Raw genomic sequence first — 17,748 nt, forward strand, 5'->3', positions numbered from 1 at the left:
GTTCACTGTGTGGGTCCTCCCAGCATCTTCTAACTCACAGGAACAAACAGGAGGGCGACACTGCAGCAGCCCCACCACAGAACCCATCCTGGCACTAAAAACCAACACCAAGAGAACCCGGGTAAGCCCTTCCTTGGCAGACAAAGAGCAGAACACAGGCCTTTTCTGAACCGAGGAGCCCATCTCTCCTCCGGCCATCAGAGGCCTCACGTGCAGCTCACAGATCAACAAGGAGGCGACCACGTTGGCCGGCTCCAGGCGGGGGGTCTTCGTCTTGTCTCCCCACCTCGTGACTGTGTCTCAGCTACCTTCTCTCTCCTGGGCCTCCTCTGCCCAGACTGTTAATCTCCTTCTTTAAGGTAAATGAGCAAATAGAGGGACCCTGGAAGCTCTGCTGGAGGATTCAAGACCGTTCCTGCAGCAAAGCAGCGTTCCGACGGGCTCAGTGGCTCTCATGGAAAAGCTTCCTGCCCGGGCTTTGCTGCCTAAAGCCCATCTGTCCGACCCCACTCCTCTGTTCAGGAGGGACTCAGAGGTCGGGCAGGGCACTCAAGCCCAGAGCTGACCACAAGCGTCAGTGGCCACAGATCTGAGTCTCAGCTCCCTCCATCCCTGGTGAGTTTTCCACCTCTGGGAGGATGAAGGTCCCTACCCACAGGGGTGCTGTCACAGTTCCGTGAGCGCCAGCGTGATCCAGTATACAGCAGGTGCTCAGCACATGCTCCTTCTTCTTCTCCTTTATGGCTTACAGTGAGCTTCCACAAAGACACGTAGCCCTGATTCTCCCACAGTCCCGTGAGTGAGATGCGCACTAGTTTCCCTCATTTACAGAGGAAGGGGGAGGGGGAGGGGGAGGGAGGGAGAGAGGGAAGGGAAGGGAAGAGACGGGACTAGACCAGAGCTACAATGTTCGGACACAAGCCACTCCTGCCATGTGGTCTTGACCCCATGGGGCTGTTGGCTCACCTGCACCTTCTTCAGAGCCACTGTCTTCCTGTCCAGCAGGCAGGTGGCCTTGTACACCTCGCTGAACTGCCCGCGACCGATCTTCTTCTCAATCTGGAAGTCAGCCAGCGAGCAGCGAAAAGACAGGGCGTTCGGGTGCCTCTGGAGGGGAGGAACAGAGGGCATCGGTGACCAGCCAGGCAGAGCGGAGGGCCAGGAGCCGTGGGGGGGGGGGCGGGGGGCTGCTGCCCCTTCCTGAGCTCCAGCAGTGCCCCTACAAGGTGAAGGAGGGACCCTGGTTGCCAACCCCACTATCAGAGCCCCCCTCGCCCCCTGGCGCTCTCCACACCAGCTCCATTTGATGCCAAGGACCCCACTCTGCAGATGTGATCTCTTCCACAGCATTTACCACCACCCCTCAGTATGTGATCACTTTTTCCTTTGCTCATTTCTGTCTCCGCCCCCTGAAGGCTGGCTCTGTGGGCCAGCGCCTCGCCTGCCTTTGTCACTCCTGAATCCTTTCTGTCCCGGTGGAGCCAGGCAGCAGAGTAGGTGCAATAAATGTCTAAGGAAGCAACTCACCGAAGTCACACAACCACGGGGAGGCCCTGTGGGCCCTCCATGTGCAACCTCAACCCTAACCCTGCAAGTCATCCTAAAAGCGGCAGCTTCCCTTCCCGGGGTAGCCAGTCCCATCACAGAGACGAGAACACGAAGGTTAAACTTGCAGCCTGACGCTCTGAGCCCATTTTTTGGATACACTGCCTCCTTTATGGCAACGTGAAGAATCTGGAGACTTCGTGATGACTCTCCAGGGGCCAGCATTGAAAGCCATGATTAAGCTGTAGGACCTGCCCAGGGATGGAGCCAACAGGTGAGGCAGCAGTGGCCAGGTACCTCCCCGCCACCGACACACACACAAACACACCTGCAAAGGTACTCTCGGGAAGAGGAGAGGGGGGGGCGCCAACGCTGGGCCCTGGGAGGGGAAGGGGGGGAGAGAATGCCCCACATCAGCCTGGCGGGATGCACCCTCCCTCCTGTTACTCTCAGGCGGGGGATCACTGACACTGGGGACCCTCCCCAGCTGGATGGTGGCATGAAGAAAGGGTGTCTGTTGTTGCCAGATGACTTCCACGTAGTAGGTGTGCAGAAATGTGTGCAGGATTCAGTCTGGGGAGCAGGGGTGGGTCAAGGAACCTGAAAGCCCCACTGCAGCAAGAATAAGCCGCTGAATTTTCTGAAGTGAAAAATGTCTCTTCCAGACTTGGGCCAGATCATCTGAGAGTGTGGAAGATCAAGTATTTCACTGGGCTGTGTTCTGGAATTCTCCCTACTAGGAATGCCAACGACAGACCAGTAGGCCCTGGAAGAGCCTTGGGAAACCTGACATTGGAGCCAATCAGCCTGGGTCGCTGGCTGGTGACCTTGGCGGCCACCCTGTGCCTTGGTCTCCTCGTCTATAAGGGAGAAGTAGGGTGGCCATGAGGGTCCCATGAGATCGCTGAGCCCTGCACACAGTAGGTGCTTCGTGGTTGCAGTCATGTTACGGGCAGGAGTGGGCAGGGCAGGAGTGAGGAAGCCAGGGGGGCCCCGAGCAACTACCCACCGCCTCTGCACCGGCCGAGGCTCAGCCGTGGGCCAAGGAGACCCTAACGGGGACCCTCTTGCCAGGAGTGAGAAATGGAACTCAGCCTCGCAGCCCGCAATCCCGCTGCCTCCTTCCCTCAGCAAGATGACAGCTGGGCCCACCCCGACTCTGAGGTCTCCAGGACTCCAGAGATTTGAAGATGCTCCACCCGGGGACCCGAGCAGAAGGGAGGGCTGGCGGAGGAAGAAGACGATGCTCTTACCAGCACCTGCTGGTCTCTGTCAGGTAAGTTCTTCAGTCACAGCAACTGACCTACCTATGCACTGCGTGTCCACCTAAGACGAGCAAGCATGCATTTACTGACCGCGGACTGCATGCCAGGCACCGTGCAGAATGCTTCCCAGGACGCTGCGAGCGGACATCATCGCAACCTCCATTTCAGGAAACCGAGCGGAGGCTCCAGACCCCACCACGAGTAACGGCGGGGATTTGAACCCGGGGTTGGGTACTCCAGAGCCTTCACCCTTCACCTATACCCGTCACCCTGTGCTGTGTGGCCTCCCAACTCAGACGCCACTTCTGCGTTTCCTCTGAGAGCCTGGGACTAGCCAGGCCTGCACCTCCTGCTTCAGCCACCTGGGTCCCACCCATCCCCCCACCATGGGCCTCACCAAGTGGGCCCCTGTCTTGGTCCCCTTTCTGCCCCTCGAACTAAGGCTCTGACCCACTCGAAGCAAGTGCTCAGGGCATGTTTGTCAAATGACACAACGAAATGCACCCAAAACAGCCTGGTGCAGAAGGGACTCTGACCCAGCCACTGTCACTTCTATGGGTGCAGCTGAAATCACGCACCCTAGAAAAAGGGAGCTTTCGTGGCACTTGGAGGGATCACACGTGGTCATGAAAATAACGACGACAGGCTTTCGTGTATTAGGCACCTACTGTGCGTCCGCTGCTGTACTAGATGCTTAGACAGGTCTCAGCACTAAAGTCTCCTAACGGCCTTAGGAAAACAAGACTTTTTTTTTTGCGGTACGCAGGCCTCTCACTGCTGTGCCCTCTCCCGTTGCGGAGCAGAGGCTCCGGACGCGCAGGCTCAGCGGCCATGGCTCATGGGCCCAGCCGCTCCGCGGCATGTGGGATCTTCCCGGTCCAGGGCACGAATCCGTGTCCCCTGCATTGGCAGGCGGACTCTCAACCACTGCGCCACCAGGGAAGCCCAAACAAGACTTATTAATCCCACTTTATGAATAAGGACACTGAGGCACAGGCAGTGGGGAGCTGGGACTTGAACTCCCTGACGACAGAGACCCAGCTGCGCTGCCAGGTGACGTGGGGCAGTGAAGAGTCTGGGGGATGTGCTCACTAACGAGCCTGGCTCTGCCAACGTGGGTCTGCTTCCCTCCGTGGCCAGTGGTCAGTCCCCAGTGCTCTCCACCCACCCCAAGGATGTTCCCCAGAGGCCACGTGGCCCAGCTCCACAGCCACTGGAAGCTCCCAGAGGATGCAGGCGACTTCCCAGCCACCATCCCTGAGACTCCCCTGCACATCTGCATATGCGATGACCCAGATTTGCATTTCCTGTCACAGCCCATTCGACCTAATTAGAGGAAAGCTCTGAGGAGGGGGCAGGTTACCCGGGCAGCAGCACAGCGGTGAGGGGGCTCAGGGGCCTCTGCTGCCCTTACAGGGGTTAGGACCGGGCCCTGTCCCCAGAGGGGCCTCTGCTCAGGTGGGGGTCACCACGGGACACGGGGCTCCTGGGCGCAGCTGCCTGAGCCAGCAGAGTCCTGACCCCGATTTAACTCAGGGGCTCGGAGAAAAGCTGAACTGAGCTCTTGCCCCCAAAGGCCAGGCCTCTCCCTGCTGCCACCCACCTCCTGGGTGGGCCCTGGCAAGTTCCACTCTTGTTCCTGCGTCAGAGAGAGGTCACCCATGATGGGGGATGTTAGAAACACCAGCCCAGGACTTCCCGGAGGATTCCAGGACAAGAGGGTCTGGGGAGCTCTAAACTGCTGGGCAAACACGGCGCTGGCCCCGAACAGCTCCCATGATGGCGGCTCCAACACATCCTCCTGATGGCCTTTCTGCAAATGGCTCATGCAACGCTTACTGTCCCGTTACGTCCGGGACCCCATGCTGCCTCCCGGGGAAAATAAACACAATCCCTGGGCCCAGGTTGGCAGAGGGGTGACTGCCACTCTGGCTCTGTCGGTTGAGACACTAAAGCTGGGGCCTGGAGGCCTGGGTTCCAGTCCTGGCTCTGCCCCTTCCCGGTGAGCCCTCTGGGCCTCGGTTTCCTCATCTGTCCAACTGAGATAGTCAGCGCGCCCTCCAGAGGGTTGTTGGCGGTTAAATAAGTTAATGAGTGAACACTTAGAAGAGGGCCCAGCACTTAGGAAATGCCGCGTGTTTGTGTTATTATTACTATTGGGTTGGCGTTGTAGAATGTCTGGAGAATGCCAGCACCCAGGGGCTGGGGGTGAGCTGAGGCAGGGTGTGCCTGGCCTGGCGGGAGCCTGGCCCAGGGACCCAAGCACAGGGAGTTGTCAGCTGTCATTATCATCACCCCCGTCCACACCCCACCAAGGGTCTGCGCCGGGCATATTTCTAGCCCCAGGCTCTTTAGCTATAAAAACTAAAATGAATGTTTCTTCTTCTTCTTTTTTTTTTTTTGGCCGTGCCGCATGGCCTGTGGGATCTTAGTTCCCTGACCAGACATCGAACCCAGGCCACAGCAGTGAAAGCGTGGGGTCCCAGCCACTGGACCACCGGGGAATTCCCTGAAACGAATTTTAAAATACAAGAATAAGATCAACGACATCCCATTTCCTTAACACCCCTGATGCTGGGTACCATGCTGGATGTTTAAAGTACACCATCTCACTTAGGTCTCCCCAGCCCCATTTCACATATGAGGAAACTGAGGCTCAGAGAGGTCATTTACCCAACATCCTCTGGCTACAGGGAAGTGGTGAGGTGAATGTACCTGCAGCTTCTGACTTTACCGACCTTGTGCCACTCACCCAGGGCCTGTGCTAGACAACAGGCTCGCCTCCCTTTCTAGGCTGTGCTGTGGGCACCAGAGGCCATTTCTGACCTACTCATCCCCCTTCCCCAGGGTGGGAGCCCCTTAGCTCTCCCGAAAAGGTAGAAGAGATGGGTGGAGGGGCAGGGAGGAGGTGGCGGTAGGCCTGGGGAGGACTCACAATCTCAGAGAGGAGGAGCCTTTGGGAGCAACTCCCTGGGCAGCAGGAGGAATTTGGTGGGATCAGGAGTCGATGACGCGGCCGAGGTCCTGAGTCACCTGCAGGCCCGATCGCACCCTCCCAAGAAATGGAGGACACGACCAGACATACAGCAGGGGGAGGGAGTGTCTTGGACCACCCCAGAAAGCTCGGAGAGACCCAGCTCTCTTCCCCAAGTCAGATCAAATTAGGCCACAAATGCTCCCCCACCCCGCGCTAATTTGAGTTTAAAATGTTTGAACCACAATAAGCCTCAGTCATCGACAAACCCTTTTTTTTTTTTCAAGCAGGAGCATAAAATTCCATGTTAAAAGAATAAAAATGCATTCGCCCAATTAATTTTCTGAAATCTCATTAAAAAATTTAGCCTGACTAAGTCAGACTTCTGACCTGAATTTTAATCATCTTTACCCTGGATGGGTCTTTTTTCCCTGATATTTGCAATGCATCATTAATTTTAAGGCAACCGCTTCTATGATTTTAAAAAGCACGCTTCATCAGAATGACATTTCCTGTAAACGAGTTTCACCTTTAAAGACATCTGACATCGTGTGCAGGGAACTTCTCACGGATGCGGCACATGCGTGTAGAGCAACGTGCTTTAAATCCATGTGGCACGAAAGAAGGGTGCGATTTACAAAGAGTCCATATTGTCAGACTCTGTACGAGGCCAGCCCCACTCAGCTCTTCACGATCTGGCTAATTTTGTCCCCGAAGCCAGTCTCCCCTCCCGCAGCCCTCGTGGCAAGAAAATGCTCTGCGGGGCCACAGGGCCTGGATCCACCCCTGGCTCTGGGCTCTGCCCCTCAACAGCAAAAAGGACAAGTTACCACTCATCTTGGTTTCCTCCCCTGCAAAATGGAGCTCTGAATAAGGTCTCCTTCTCTTGAGTCGGTAGGAGGACGAAATGAGGTAACTGCCAGGCATCGTAATGTAGGTACAACCACCACTGTGACTGTCTCAGCTTGGAAGTCTGTCTACACTCAGCTTTGTGCCATCAGCTCCCGGGAGCAGCGAGCAAGACGCCGGAACATGGGAGACGCCTGATGACAAAGCCTAAGGTCACCTCAGTTGTGGTAGCTCCCCCCAGGACGAGCCTCACTGACCCAGCTCAGAGAAAGCTGAGCTTAAACACACGGATGAGAGAACCTGGAACCAGCTCCAACGACTAACAGGCAAAGACTTGAAGGGAAACAAACCATAAAGAGCGTCGGCCCCCATGCCAGCAGGCTGGCCACGTCCTCTACCTCCCTCTCCCGAATCCCTTCAGTTACCAAGGGCAGTTGGATTTTCCCCCTGGAAGTCTCTGGCGTCTTCCCTCCCTGTGTCGGGCCCATTTAAGGCCAAAGCATCACGTGACCTCCTATTTTCACCTAACCTGTGCCTCGGGCCCCAGCTACCAGTGACCTAAAACCCAAGCCCCTTGTCAATTTAAACCCCAAATGGGCTCCCCATTTGCTACAGATTCAATTCCAAATGACAATGTGGATTCCAGGCTTCTCATAAACACCAGCTGTTACCTTTTCTAAGCACAGGTATTTAAATCCTTATCCAACCTGACTGGTCCTGCACCTTCAGGGCTGGCTCTTTCCTCTTCCTGGAACATCCTCCTCTCCCTGTTTTGCCCCAAACTCCTGCTCATTGTCAGCCCACGTGTCATCTTCTTTCTAGAGAGAGCTTTCCTTGTCAACCCTGATGCCCCGGGCAGAACAAGCCACCCCATTCTCTGGGCTCCCCCTGCATCGGTCCATCCCTCCCTGGGAGCCTCACCTCTGCATCATCTTTATTCACTTATGTGTAGGGCTCGCCCGTAGACCCAAGGCAGAAACGAGACAAGCACTTGCTGAATTTACAACACTTAGCAAACACTTCTTGAATTTTAATGGCCGTTAATATTTGGTCATTAAATCTTATCTATCATCATTGTTTTGGGAAGATTTTCATAAAGATTTTGGTGCAATGCAGAACTAATGACAGCTGTCCCCATCCCCTGCAAAGTTATGCACATTCCTCTGTCTCTGAACAGTGCCGAATATAACTGAACTTGGCACGTCCCAAGCAGGTTTGCAAAGACTTTCCAGATGGAAGACACATTAGCCAGGGATTTCTCAGACAAGAACACCTTTCTCCTTCTTGGAAATTCATGTGTTTCTTAGTGGGTCAGCTGAGCCCTGCGTTTCTTTCCTGATGAAAATGCTCTGAAGCAAATTGGTAAAACCATAAACCATGGGGGCATTTTAAGCTCTTCTTCTCAACTCCACTCATTCATTCATTAGAAACCTCAAGAAAACCAAGCATGTTCAGCTTTCCCAAGTATATATGAATTTCACGTATGATTCAACCCAGTTCAGCAAACATATTTTCATAGGCTGACAGCACCCAGAGCTAGAAAGTTCCTTGAAATGAACAAACCACTAGCCTTGGACACAGAAGGTTAACAAAAGCCAGAGTTTGAGTATTCGCTAAATTGTTCTTTCTACACTGGGGGTATTTCCAGCCCTGGGCTCTTTAGCTGTGAAAACCAAAATGATTTTTAAAATATAAGAATAAGATCAATGACATACCATTTCCTTAACCCCAACAACGCTAGGTACCATGTTGGGTGTTTAAAATATACCATCTCACTTTCTTCATGGCCCCATTTTACAGAAGAGGAAATTGAGGCTCAGAGAGGTCATTTACCCAATGTCACCTGGCTGGTGAGGGATGGAATTGGGAACCAAACCCAGCCTGGTCCAGAGCACAGCATTTTGCCATCATGCAGCCCGGCTCTTTTCTCTCAGGGTGATTTCAGGGAAACAGCTGTGCCTCTTGCCGTAAAGGAAAATGCCTGTGCCGTCACTCTGAGGTGTTTCTGTGTCCTGAAAACAGGCAAGATTCCAGCCGTGATCTCTCCCCAGACAGTGTTTAAATACCAGTGCTCTATGAGACGAGGAGAGAGAAAGCGCCTGACTGTTTTCATTCCAGCCCTGACCTGCAGCAGCCCCAGCGTCAATGCGGCTGTGCCCCAGTTCTGCAGACCCGGCCAGATGCTGGCGAACCAGGGGCATCCTTCCCGCCAGCCGCTAGCCAACGCTGAGTAATCGTATCTAATTACACTTAACTATGTCATCACCCACTCCAACATGTGCGAGGAGACACCCAGAAGATGCCACTGCCACGGGAGCCCACCACCTCCTCGCCTTGTTTGTGACATAATTATGGGACTCTCTGCTCTGCCAAATGAGGCTGTAATTAACCCTAATTGCTCAAAATGCAACTGGCTAATTCTGGGAGATTAATCAAGGGGGACTCAATTGTTAGTGAATGACTTAATATGACAAATTGCTACATTACCCGAGGAAGCCCCACTGCCCCCAGCCATCGGGGAGGTGTTCTGGTGGACCCTGGACCAGCAGTGTCTATGGGCTTCCCAGCTTTCTCCCCAAATTCCACCTAGGAAATGGGCCCCTGCATCCCAGCCAGTAACTGGAATGGGGAGGATGAACAGCATAGATGCCTTTGGACCCCCTGTGCGTGTGTGCACGCACATACACGGTTTCTCCTACTTAACGTGTCACCTCTGTGTGAATCTATAGATGTGCCCCTTCCCTTGGGCTGATGCAGCGTCACACCAGGAAGCACAGTTTGATGACAGCTCAGGCGCAGGAGAAGGATTTCAGACTCACCTGCCTCCTTGGCCAGGCACCTTTGGGCAGTGTAGAACCTATACAACTGTACATGGCAACCCTGCCCAAGCAGGTCAAACACCAGTCCACCTGAAGTCCTCCAACAGGACTAGGCAGTCAGAAGCTGTGACAATCCCTTCCGTGGCTCAGGAAGGTGGCTGACTCTGAGTCTCCTCCTGACGTAGGTCTCACAGGCCTGGGACACAAGCCAACTCTGGACAATTACTTTTCATCATTCCAGGCTGCCCACAGGATGCTACAGCACCCGGCCCTGGCCAATCTGCCCAGCCAAGCTCTCTGTCCCCTCTAGTTCTTTGCAAGCCACTTCCCCCAGGAGGCCTCTCTGGTCCCCTAGTTCAGACCACGTTCCTTGCTGGAGTTCCACTGACCCCCAGTTTCTTCTGCTTTCTTTCTTGTCTTTCTCTCCTGTGAGGCTATGTGCTCCCTAAGAGCAGACCTGGGTCTGTTCACACACGGCGGTGTCCCGGGTGGTGCACTCCATGAATCTGCAGTCCATGAACTAGGCAGGCGAAGCCCCACCCCAGAGGCTTCTGTCCAGGAAGGGAGGCAGACCCAGGCGCCAGTGACCCAGCGGATGCGATCACGGCCATGATCTAGTGCCTGTGCGCAGGTGTGGAGACAGCAAGAGACGGGAGTGCCGTGGAACAAGAAGGCTCCCCAGAAGCAGCGGCATTTGGACTGAGGCCTGGAGGTGTCAAGGAGGGCACCCCAGGCCCAGGGAATGGCATGTGCAAAGGCATGGGGTGTGCGAGCAGCTCACAACCCCAGATGCCACTTTCCGAAAAGCTGTCAAAGGCTGCCTGGCTGAGAGGGTGGGTGGGGCCCGTGTAGGGAAAGCAGCGTCCCCGAAGCTCCGCGGGTCCTAGACAAAGCGGCTGAAGAGGCCCAGAACACAGCTGAGACCGGAAAGGAGGCAGACCAGCTCAGAGCCAGGAAGCGCACCCCCTCCGCTCGCCTGTGCCCCTCACTCTCCTTGGGGCCTCCACGACTCCCTCTACGTCTGTCCTTCTAAGCAGTGCTGACCCCTCTGAGATAACGCTGTCCCATTCACACGGAAACCCCAGGGACAGGACCAGGGCCTGGCATTCCAGCCCAGAGTGTGGGACAGAGAGGCATCTGTGAGTGTGGCTGACTGGGACGGAGGGCAGAATGGTCAGGTAGTGACTCTGCTCCCATCACTGGAAGCATTCAAGGTGCCTGGGGGCTGCCAAGGGGCATCCTTCCGTGGCCGGGACAAAGCAGCCTCAACGATCTGTGTTCCTCCAAGACTCTCCAGTGCACTGCAGATGAAGGAGGAGGGCTTACCTGTGGGTCGGGAGGGTGCGCGGGCCCCGGGGTGTGGCAGAGGTTGTTCGGGCTCCCTCCATGGGGCAGGTGGCTAGGCTGTCCTGCCATCCTGCATGCCAGCCGCACGAGGACACGGGCTGCAACAGAAAAGAAGGGCTTTCTTACACACAGGCCTGTGCACTTTCTCTTCTCGATGGCCCTCGGATCGAGGAAGTAATTTCACTTGTCTCATTTTACAGATGCGCAGGCTGAGGTGCCAAGCTGTCAGGTAACTCGTCCTTGGTTATGCGGCTTGGAAGTGGCCGAACTAGCTCGATGGCCCATGTGACACACCTCCCTCCATCACGCTGTCCCGACTAGGTTGCTAGGGCTATCCCCGTTGGATAGAGGGGAACACAGATTCTGTGCAGGGAAGTCTAAAGGTGCCCCCACCATCCAGCAAGGGAGGCGCCAGATTCAATGCCACACGTGCCGGACTCCAAAGCCTGTTCTTGCCCCGTTGCTGTCCTCTGGGCCTCACCCCCATACAAACCCAGGCTGGCAGCCTAGTGGCCAGAAGAGAGAGACCTTGAGTCAGACTGCAAGTAGCAGCTGCAGGAAGGACCCCACATGCCCGTCCTTGCTGGGACCTGGTGCACCCGACACTGGGAAGGCCGAGGCCACGGGTCCTACTCAAGTCCTGCACAAACCTCCAGGCAGGGGCAGAGCCCTCTGCACAGGGAACAGCCCCCTCAACCTCCAGGGCTTGGGCTGCCACATCGGAGGCCCCCAGGAGAGTCAAGGATGCCACTCACCAGCGGCCATAGTAACCGCAGTAGCTGTCCTGATTAATTGCCCACCATGTGCCCAGGCCTGAGCTAAAGGCCATCTCAGTACCACCCCCAAGATCGCTTCCACTGCTGGTGTCACAGGCAGCCTCTGCTGGCCTCCCCAGCAGACAAGCACCTCCAGGGCAGGACCCAGGGTCAGGCGCACAGAAGACGCTGTGTGGCTCGCGGTGCTCCTGGACGCAAGAGGGAAAGCGTTCCTCCTCGGGAGGAAAGCCCTCCGTTCACCCACAAGCATTTCTACAACACCTAAACCTCGGTGTCCAGGGCCAGGCCTGGGTTCCCCCAGGATGCCTGGAAGACACGGGGTGCAGGGCGGGCATGTGGCGAGGGCCCCCTAATCAGGCTGCTGTTCCTTCCACCAGACCCCGCCCTGGCATTCCCACGGGCACCTCTCACTTGACCCTCCCCAAACAGAACCCCGAAGGGCTGGCCAGGCTATCAGAGCAGCTTCGTCTATACCCTCTGGAGCACTGGAGTCCCTAGGAATCAATGACCCAGGGGGCGAGTGTGCAAGCCAGTTCCCTGCCTCCGGTCAGGATGCTCTGGGGGTAAGTCACTCCAGAGACCCAAATGGGGTAGTGATTTGGTCTGAGATCACACCCTGCTTGTCTGCCTCCCCCACTCCCTCGTGGTTTCCCCCATACAGTCTCGTCTCAGGGTCTGCTTCTGGAGAACCCAACCCAGGACATCGTCTTTCTCTCCAGACGGACTCTGCCTCTCGCCACCTGTAAGTCACCTGGTCACCTGCACCCCCAGCCATCCCCACCAGCCGAAGCCCAAGCTGATAGGCGTCGCCTGGTCCAGTGGGTTGGCAGGTCCTGCTGCGTGAACCGGGTGATCTGGGCAGTGGGAAAGGAACCCACACTGATGGGGCTGTTACGGTCAGGGCCACTGAGATCTGGTCACAGATCACACTTCCTTCCTCCCCACTGTAGCTCTGTCTGGTAGCTGATGGGCCAGCCCTCCCGGGCTTAGAGATGTCTACGACACCTGTCAGAGTTTGGCCACCAAGTCCTGAACTGCCTGCCGAGCTGGACCTTCGGCCTCCCCGCCTCTGCCCTTGAAGGCACTCCGAGCCTCTCTAGAATCTGCACGCTGGCCTCCAGCACCCATCCTTCCTCTGTGTCCTCAGGGCAGCTCCTCCCTCACACCCCTTTCCTCAGCATTTTGGGGTAAAACTGCTCTCTAGCATACAAAGTAGATGGCAGAAAGCAAGGACACATGGAGCAGGGGCACGGTCTGCAGATGGTACCCGCCTCAGCCTCGCGGGGAGGCCCTGGTGGCTGAGAGCAACCCGTCAAACCCAGCCCGGCCTGTGCTGTGTTCTGCCTGTGCAATTGCCGGTTTTGCTCCTCACGCACGGCATCTTACGTGCTTCATCCTAACGTGTACATATAAAGAGGTAGATCTTGTGCTGTCGTCTCTTTGCTCTTATCTCAAAGGGGTGTCATGTGGAGGGTATTAAGGGGTGTGCCTGTACTTCTGAGGCCTCTCCCCAGCCCCATACTCCCACCTCTGCCCCAGCCCAGGCCTCGCCCCCGCCTGGACTCCTGGGTCTCCACCAGTGCCCGGTGCCCTTTCCGCCAAGCCCTCCTCCTCCAGATGGGCCACCAAGGTGGCTTCCTGCAATGCAGATGGGGCCACAGCACCTCCCCACCATCTGCGCCCGAGCTTCCGCACTGGAGCGCACACCCCCCGGGTGACACAGTGAGGACCTGGGTATGAAAAGCCCCAGGATAAACAGATAAACACGAGCAGCTTCCCAAGGCAGTGCTGTTACTCAGGAGGGAAATGTGTGCGGCAATAAACCGGATACAGAGGGGACAAAATGTAAAATGCGCATGAATTTTAAGATAAAACCGGAGACTCCTGCAAGCTCTGCAGCTGCTTCGGGCTGCAACCCCAGACCCCTCGGGGTGACATGTTCACCGTCCTCTGCCCTTAGGGAGACCTCCGGGGGAAGGCTGGAGGAGAACTGTCTTCAGCAAAAAGGTTCTGTCTTTATCTCAGAAGGCACCAGGTGTGGCCCAAAGGCCAGGTCCACACGTGACTGGCTCACCTGCCCACCTGCTCACAGACCACGCGGGCTGGAAACCACGGATCTCCATCTCGGGCTCCAACGTCCCGCCTCACCCAGCCTCCTAGGGCCAGCGGGCCTGGGTTTGTATCTCCACCCTGTCACTCCCCAGCTGGGACCTTGGGCAAATCACACTGGGCAGAGACCTAGGAGGTATTTGCGAATGTCATTCCCCACATGGCGATCTAGCATCTGCACCCAGAGGCGGTCTGCAGGCTCTCAGGAGCTCACCTTGCTCCTCACACAGGGCTCTAGGAGCAAAGTAAGGGGCTCTGGCCTCATCAGAAATAATAGTAATAATGATGGTGAGCCAACAACTGTGTGTTCTTATCATGCTGGGCCCTTTCTTTATACATTTCACCTCTGTTAGCCCATCTCACCACCATCTCACTAACACCACCTCCACGAGACAGCTTCTGTTACTGTTCCACTTTACAGATGAGGAAACTGAGGCACAGGGAGGTTGAGAGATTTGCCCAGATCACACAGATCACAGGTGGTGAAGCCAGGACTCAAACCTGTGATGCCACCTTTCCCATAACCCCTGCACTGCACCCCTCACAGGCTGTTACTAGCAATACATCACTTCCTTTCCAGGGGCTCCCCAAGGAACAAGGCCCCTCCACTCAAGAATGGGGCAGTGCTGAGTGGGTAGGGGTGATCCCAGGGCCGGTGGGCCACGAGGAGCCATTCCCCCGACAGGGGGCCCAGAGCCCTCTCCCTTCGGGATGGCAGCGAGCAGATGCAGCACTGCTGTCCACACGCCTGGTGTGCCAACCCCCGGGGGTAAACTGCTGTGCCTAAGAGCAGTTCTGCCCGGAACCTAATAGAACCGGCTATACCTCATGTCCCCGCGAGGAGGAAGGGCCTTTGCTCCAGGAAAGGAGTGTGCAAGTCACAGCCCACCCCCGCACCCTGCCCCCCAGTGCCAGAGAGGGCCAGATAAAGGGCAAGGGGGCAGAGGGGGAAGGAAGGGGGAGGAGAGAGGGAGGAGGAGGGAGGAAGGAAGTGAAGGTTCTCTGAGGCGTCCAGTGGCCAGATCTCTTCCACTTAGCCTGGGCTGTTGACAGACCCATTTTACAGACGGGGAATCAGGCTCAGAGAGGGGAGACTCAAGGTCGTGTTGTGAGTAGGATACAGAGGGCAGATCTGAACCCAGCTCTGATTCCGACGCGCCTCCCAGGTCCAAGACAGCCTCGGCCTCTTGAGGCTCTCCAGGGTGTTGGATTTCAGAAGATTTGCATTCTGTTTGTCTGCACCCCAACAGAAGCCCAACCCCTTTACCCTGGACATTCCTGCCAGAAACGCCTTCTTAGGGGGTTCAGATGCAGAAAGACCAAAGGGATCCGGAGGGATGAGACACGGAGAGCAGGGAAAAGCCCGGGAAAAGCCCCTCCGTGCACTGGGCACCTCCGGGAGCTGCCTGTGCCCTGCGGCTCCTGCCAAGTTGCAGAACAATGGGGCCCAGGCTGCCAAGCCCAAGTCAGGGGCCAAAAATCCGTGGAATGTGAGACCCGGAGCCCCAGGCCACACGGAGCTGCCACCTCAAAGAGGGCCTTTCTTCTGCCAGGAGCGGGCGATGGGGTGGCAGAGTGCTTCCCAGCCTGGGTTCCACACATGTGCCCGTCTACCAGGCACCCGGGGCCTGGATGAGGATGAGTGCCAGGGTAAGGCTGCGGGTCTGTTTGGGAGCCTGACTCGCCTGGGTTCAAATCCTGGCCCGGCTTCCTTTAACCACGCAGTGTCTCAGTTTCCTCATCTGGAAAATGGGGCTAACAGTAAGATCTACCTTTCAGGGTCACTGAGAATTAAATGTGTTAACAGATGTAAACTCCTCAGGACAGAGCCTGGCACATGTGAAGGGCCCTCTGAGGCTTTAGCTGTTACCAGCGTCATTACCACCGACCATCCCTGGGCAGTGGAGGACGAATTGTCTCCATGTGACAGACACGGGAACTGGGGCTCAGAGAGCGGCAGGGACTTGCCCAGGGTCACACAGCTGGTAAAAGAGCTGGGGTTGCTGGACCCCCAGATCATTCTGTCTACTGCACTGCACGGCCTCTCTGGAATGGCTCTGGAGCAAATACCCTCCTCGTCACCTACGAGATCTGGGGCTGCCTTTGCAAAGCCCCCCGACATGCTCCTCCCGCCCTGGCCTTCGGCAAGCCTCTTACTAACGTGGGGTGTGTCCCAGGGAGACGTGGGGGCTTGGGTTTAATCCAGGCACTTCCTGGAAGCGAGAGGTTCCCACACTGGGCTGGGCTCTGAGGCTTGCCGAGAGGCTTTTCTTTTTTTTTTTTTTTTTTTTTGCGGTACGCGGGCCTCTCCCTGCTGTGGCCTCTCCCGCTGCGGAGCACAGGCTCCGGACGCGCAGGCTCAGCGGCCATGGCTCACGGGCCCAGCCACTTGGCAGCATGTGGGATCTTCCCGGACCGGGGCACGAACCTGTGTCCCCTGCATCGGCAGGCGGACGCTCAACCACTGCGCCACCAGGGAAGCCCCCAAGAGGCCTTTCTGACCGTGACTGTCACCTGGGGCGCTTGCTTCCCAATTTCTAAAACTTCGTCTAGGGGAAAGTCACATCCCTCCTTTGTCTCCTGCCAAATACCACACTTCGTGGAGGCTGGCGGCTCATCGAGGCCTTACCCTCCCAGTAAAAGATGAACCAAGACACCAGAAGGCTCAGGCCAAAGACCCAGCTTGGGGCAGGTTTGGGGGCCTGAGTGGATAGGGTCGTGGGGGCAAGTATCTGTCTACACCTCACCTGGCTCCCCAACCCTGAGGTGGAGGCAGCGAGTGTCTGCCTGCCCTGTTCTGCATGGTGTATGTGCATGTATGCGTGTACGGTCAGGCCACAAGGCTTTGAGCCCAGCCGTGCTCTCGGTCTGTCCGCTGGGGTAGGGGCGTCACTGCCCCTGGTTTGGGTGGGGCTGGTAAAGGCCCACGTGGCTCCCAGGCTGACGGGGAGAATCACAAAGACAACCTTGGAGACTCAGCTTCGGCTGGACCCGGACCCTGTGCCGTTTCTCTGGGGAAGAGGCCCCTTTGCACTCCTTCCTGCTCAATGAACAGCTTCACACGTTGTTTTCCCAAAGGAGGAAACCATCCTGGTGACTTCACACCCTCCTACACACACGGAATGAGTGACCCAACGCCGGTGCAGGCACCAGGGGCTATCTCTGCTTGTCCAGCAGGCTCCTGGCAACAGAAGCTTAGGATAGGTGCCCGCTGCTGGGGGCCTTCAGCCAGCCGGGAGAGGAGAAGCGCCACAGACCAGTACGGCCCAGCACACCCCTACACAGATGGCGCTCTGAGGCCCAGCGGGAGACCAGGCAGCTCACAGGCTGGCCACTGGTGAGGCCAAGGCCGGACCAGCTGCAGCATCAGCCAGCATCCACAGCAACACCTCCCCTGAGCTGAGTAACCTGACATCTCCCAAGAGACCCAAGCGGTGCTATCACCCCCCTTTTGCAGGTGAGGAAACCAAGGCTCCACGGGAAAACGTGACTTGCCAAAGTCAGTCCACACAGAGGAGAGAGCTACCATTTGAACCTGCTCCTCAGACCAGGGAGCCTGTGAGTAACGAGAAAGGGGTGCCACCGACTTCGTGTCCCCACACGAGGCCTGGGCAGTAAGGAACGCCCCACCCACGCAGACCGGCTGTAATGACGGCGCATCGCTAGCGGAGCCCGCACTGTGGGTGCGCCAGGCACGCGCCAAGGGCCGTGCACGCCTCGTTCCACCTCACAGCCACCCTAGGTGGGGGCCGCTATAATCCACGTAGTGCAGAGGAGGAAATGAAAGTTCAGACTGGTTAAGCAACGGGCCCAACGTCACCCAGCAGGCGTTAGGCAGAACTGACACTTGAAACCACGTCTGCCAGACTCCCGTAGTCCACACCTCCTTGGACAGTGAGGGACTGAGTGAATGAATGAATGAATGAATGAATGAATGAATTCTGGCCCAGAGGTGTGGCTCTGGCTACTGTGTCCTTCCCCCACCCGGCCCCCCTTCCCTTCTGGTCTTGGGATAAGCAGACGTTGCCCATTCATCACTTGACAGGAAGCAGCTCGATCTCAGG

The 17,748-nt window shown here is 56.7% G+C and overlaps 1 protein-coding gene across 1 annotated transcript in view; it reads right to left on the bottom strand.

Annotated features, from left to right (window-relative positions):
• Positions 1-17,748, bottom strand: part of NEK6 (NIMA related kinase 6) — an 85,359-nt gene that overhangs the window by 31,387 nt on the left and 36,224 nt on the right. The window contains exons 2-3 of the mRNA XM_060014172.1: positions 10,779-10,897; positions 967-1,107 (exon numbers count right to left, since the gene is read on the bottom strand). Of these exons, the coding sequence (XP_059870155.1) occupies positions 967-1,107; positions 10,779-10,868 (231 nt within the window). The 5' untranslated portion in view covers positions 10,869-10,897. The remainder of the gene's footprint in view (positions 1-966; positions 1,108-10,778; positions 10,898-17,748) is intronic.

The sequence above is a fragment of the Delphinus delphis genome, chromosome 6 (genome assembly GCF_949987515.2).
Source record: "Delphinus delphis chromosome 6, mDelDel1.2, whole genome shotgun sequence".
NCBI classification, from domain to species: Eukaryota; Metazoa; Chordata; class Mammalia; order Artiodactyla; family Delphinidae; genus Delphinus; species Delphinus delphis.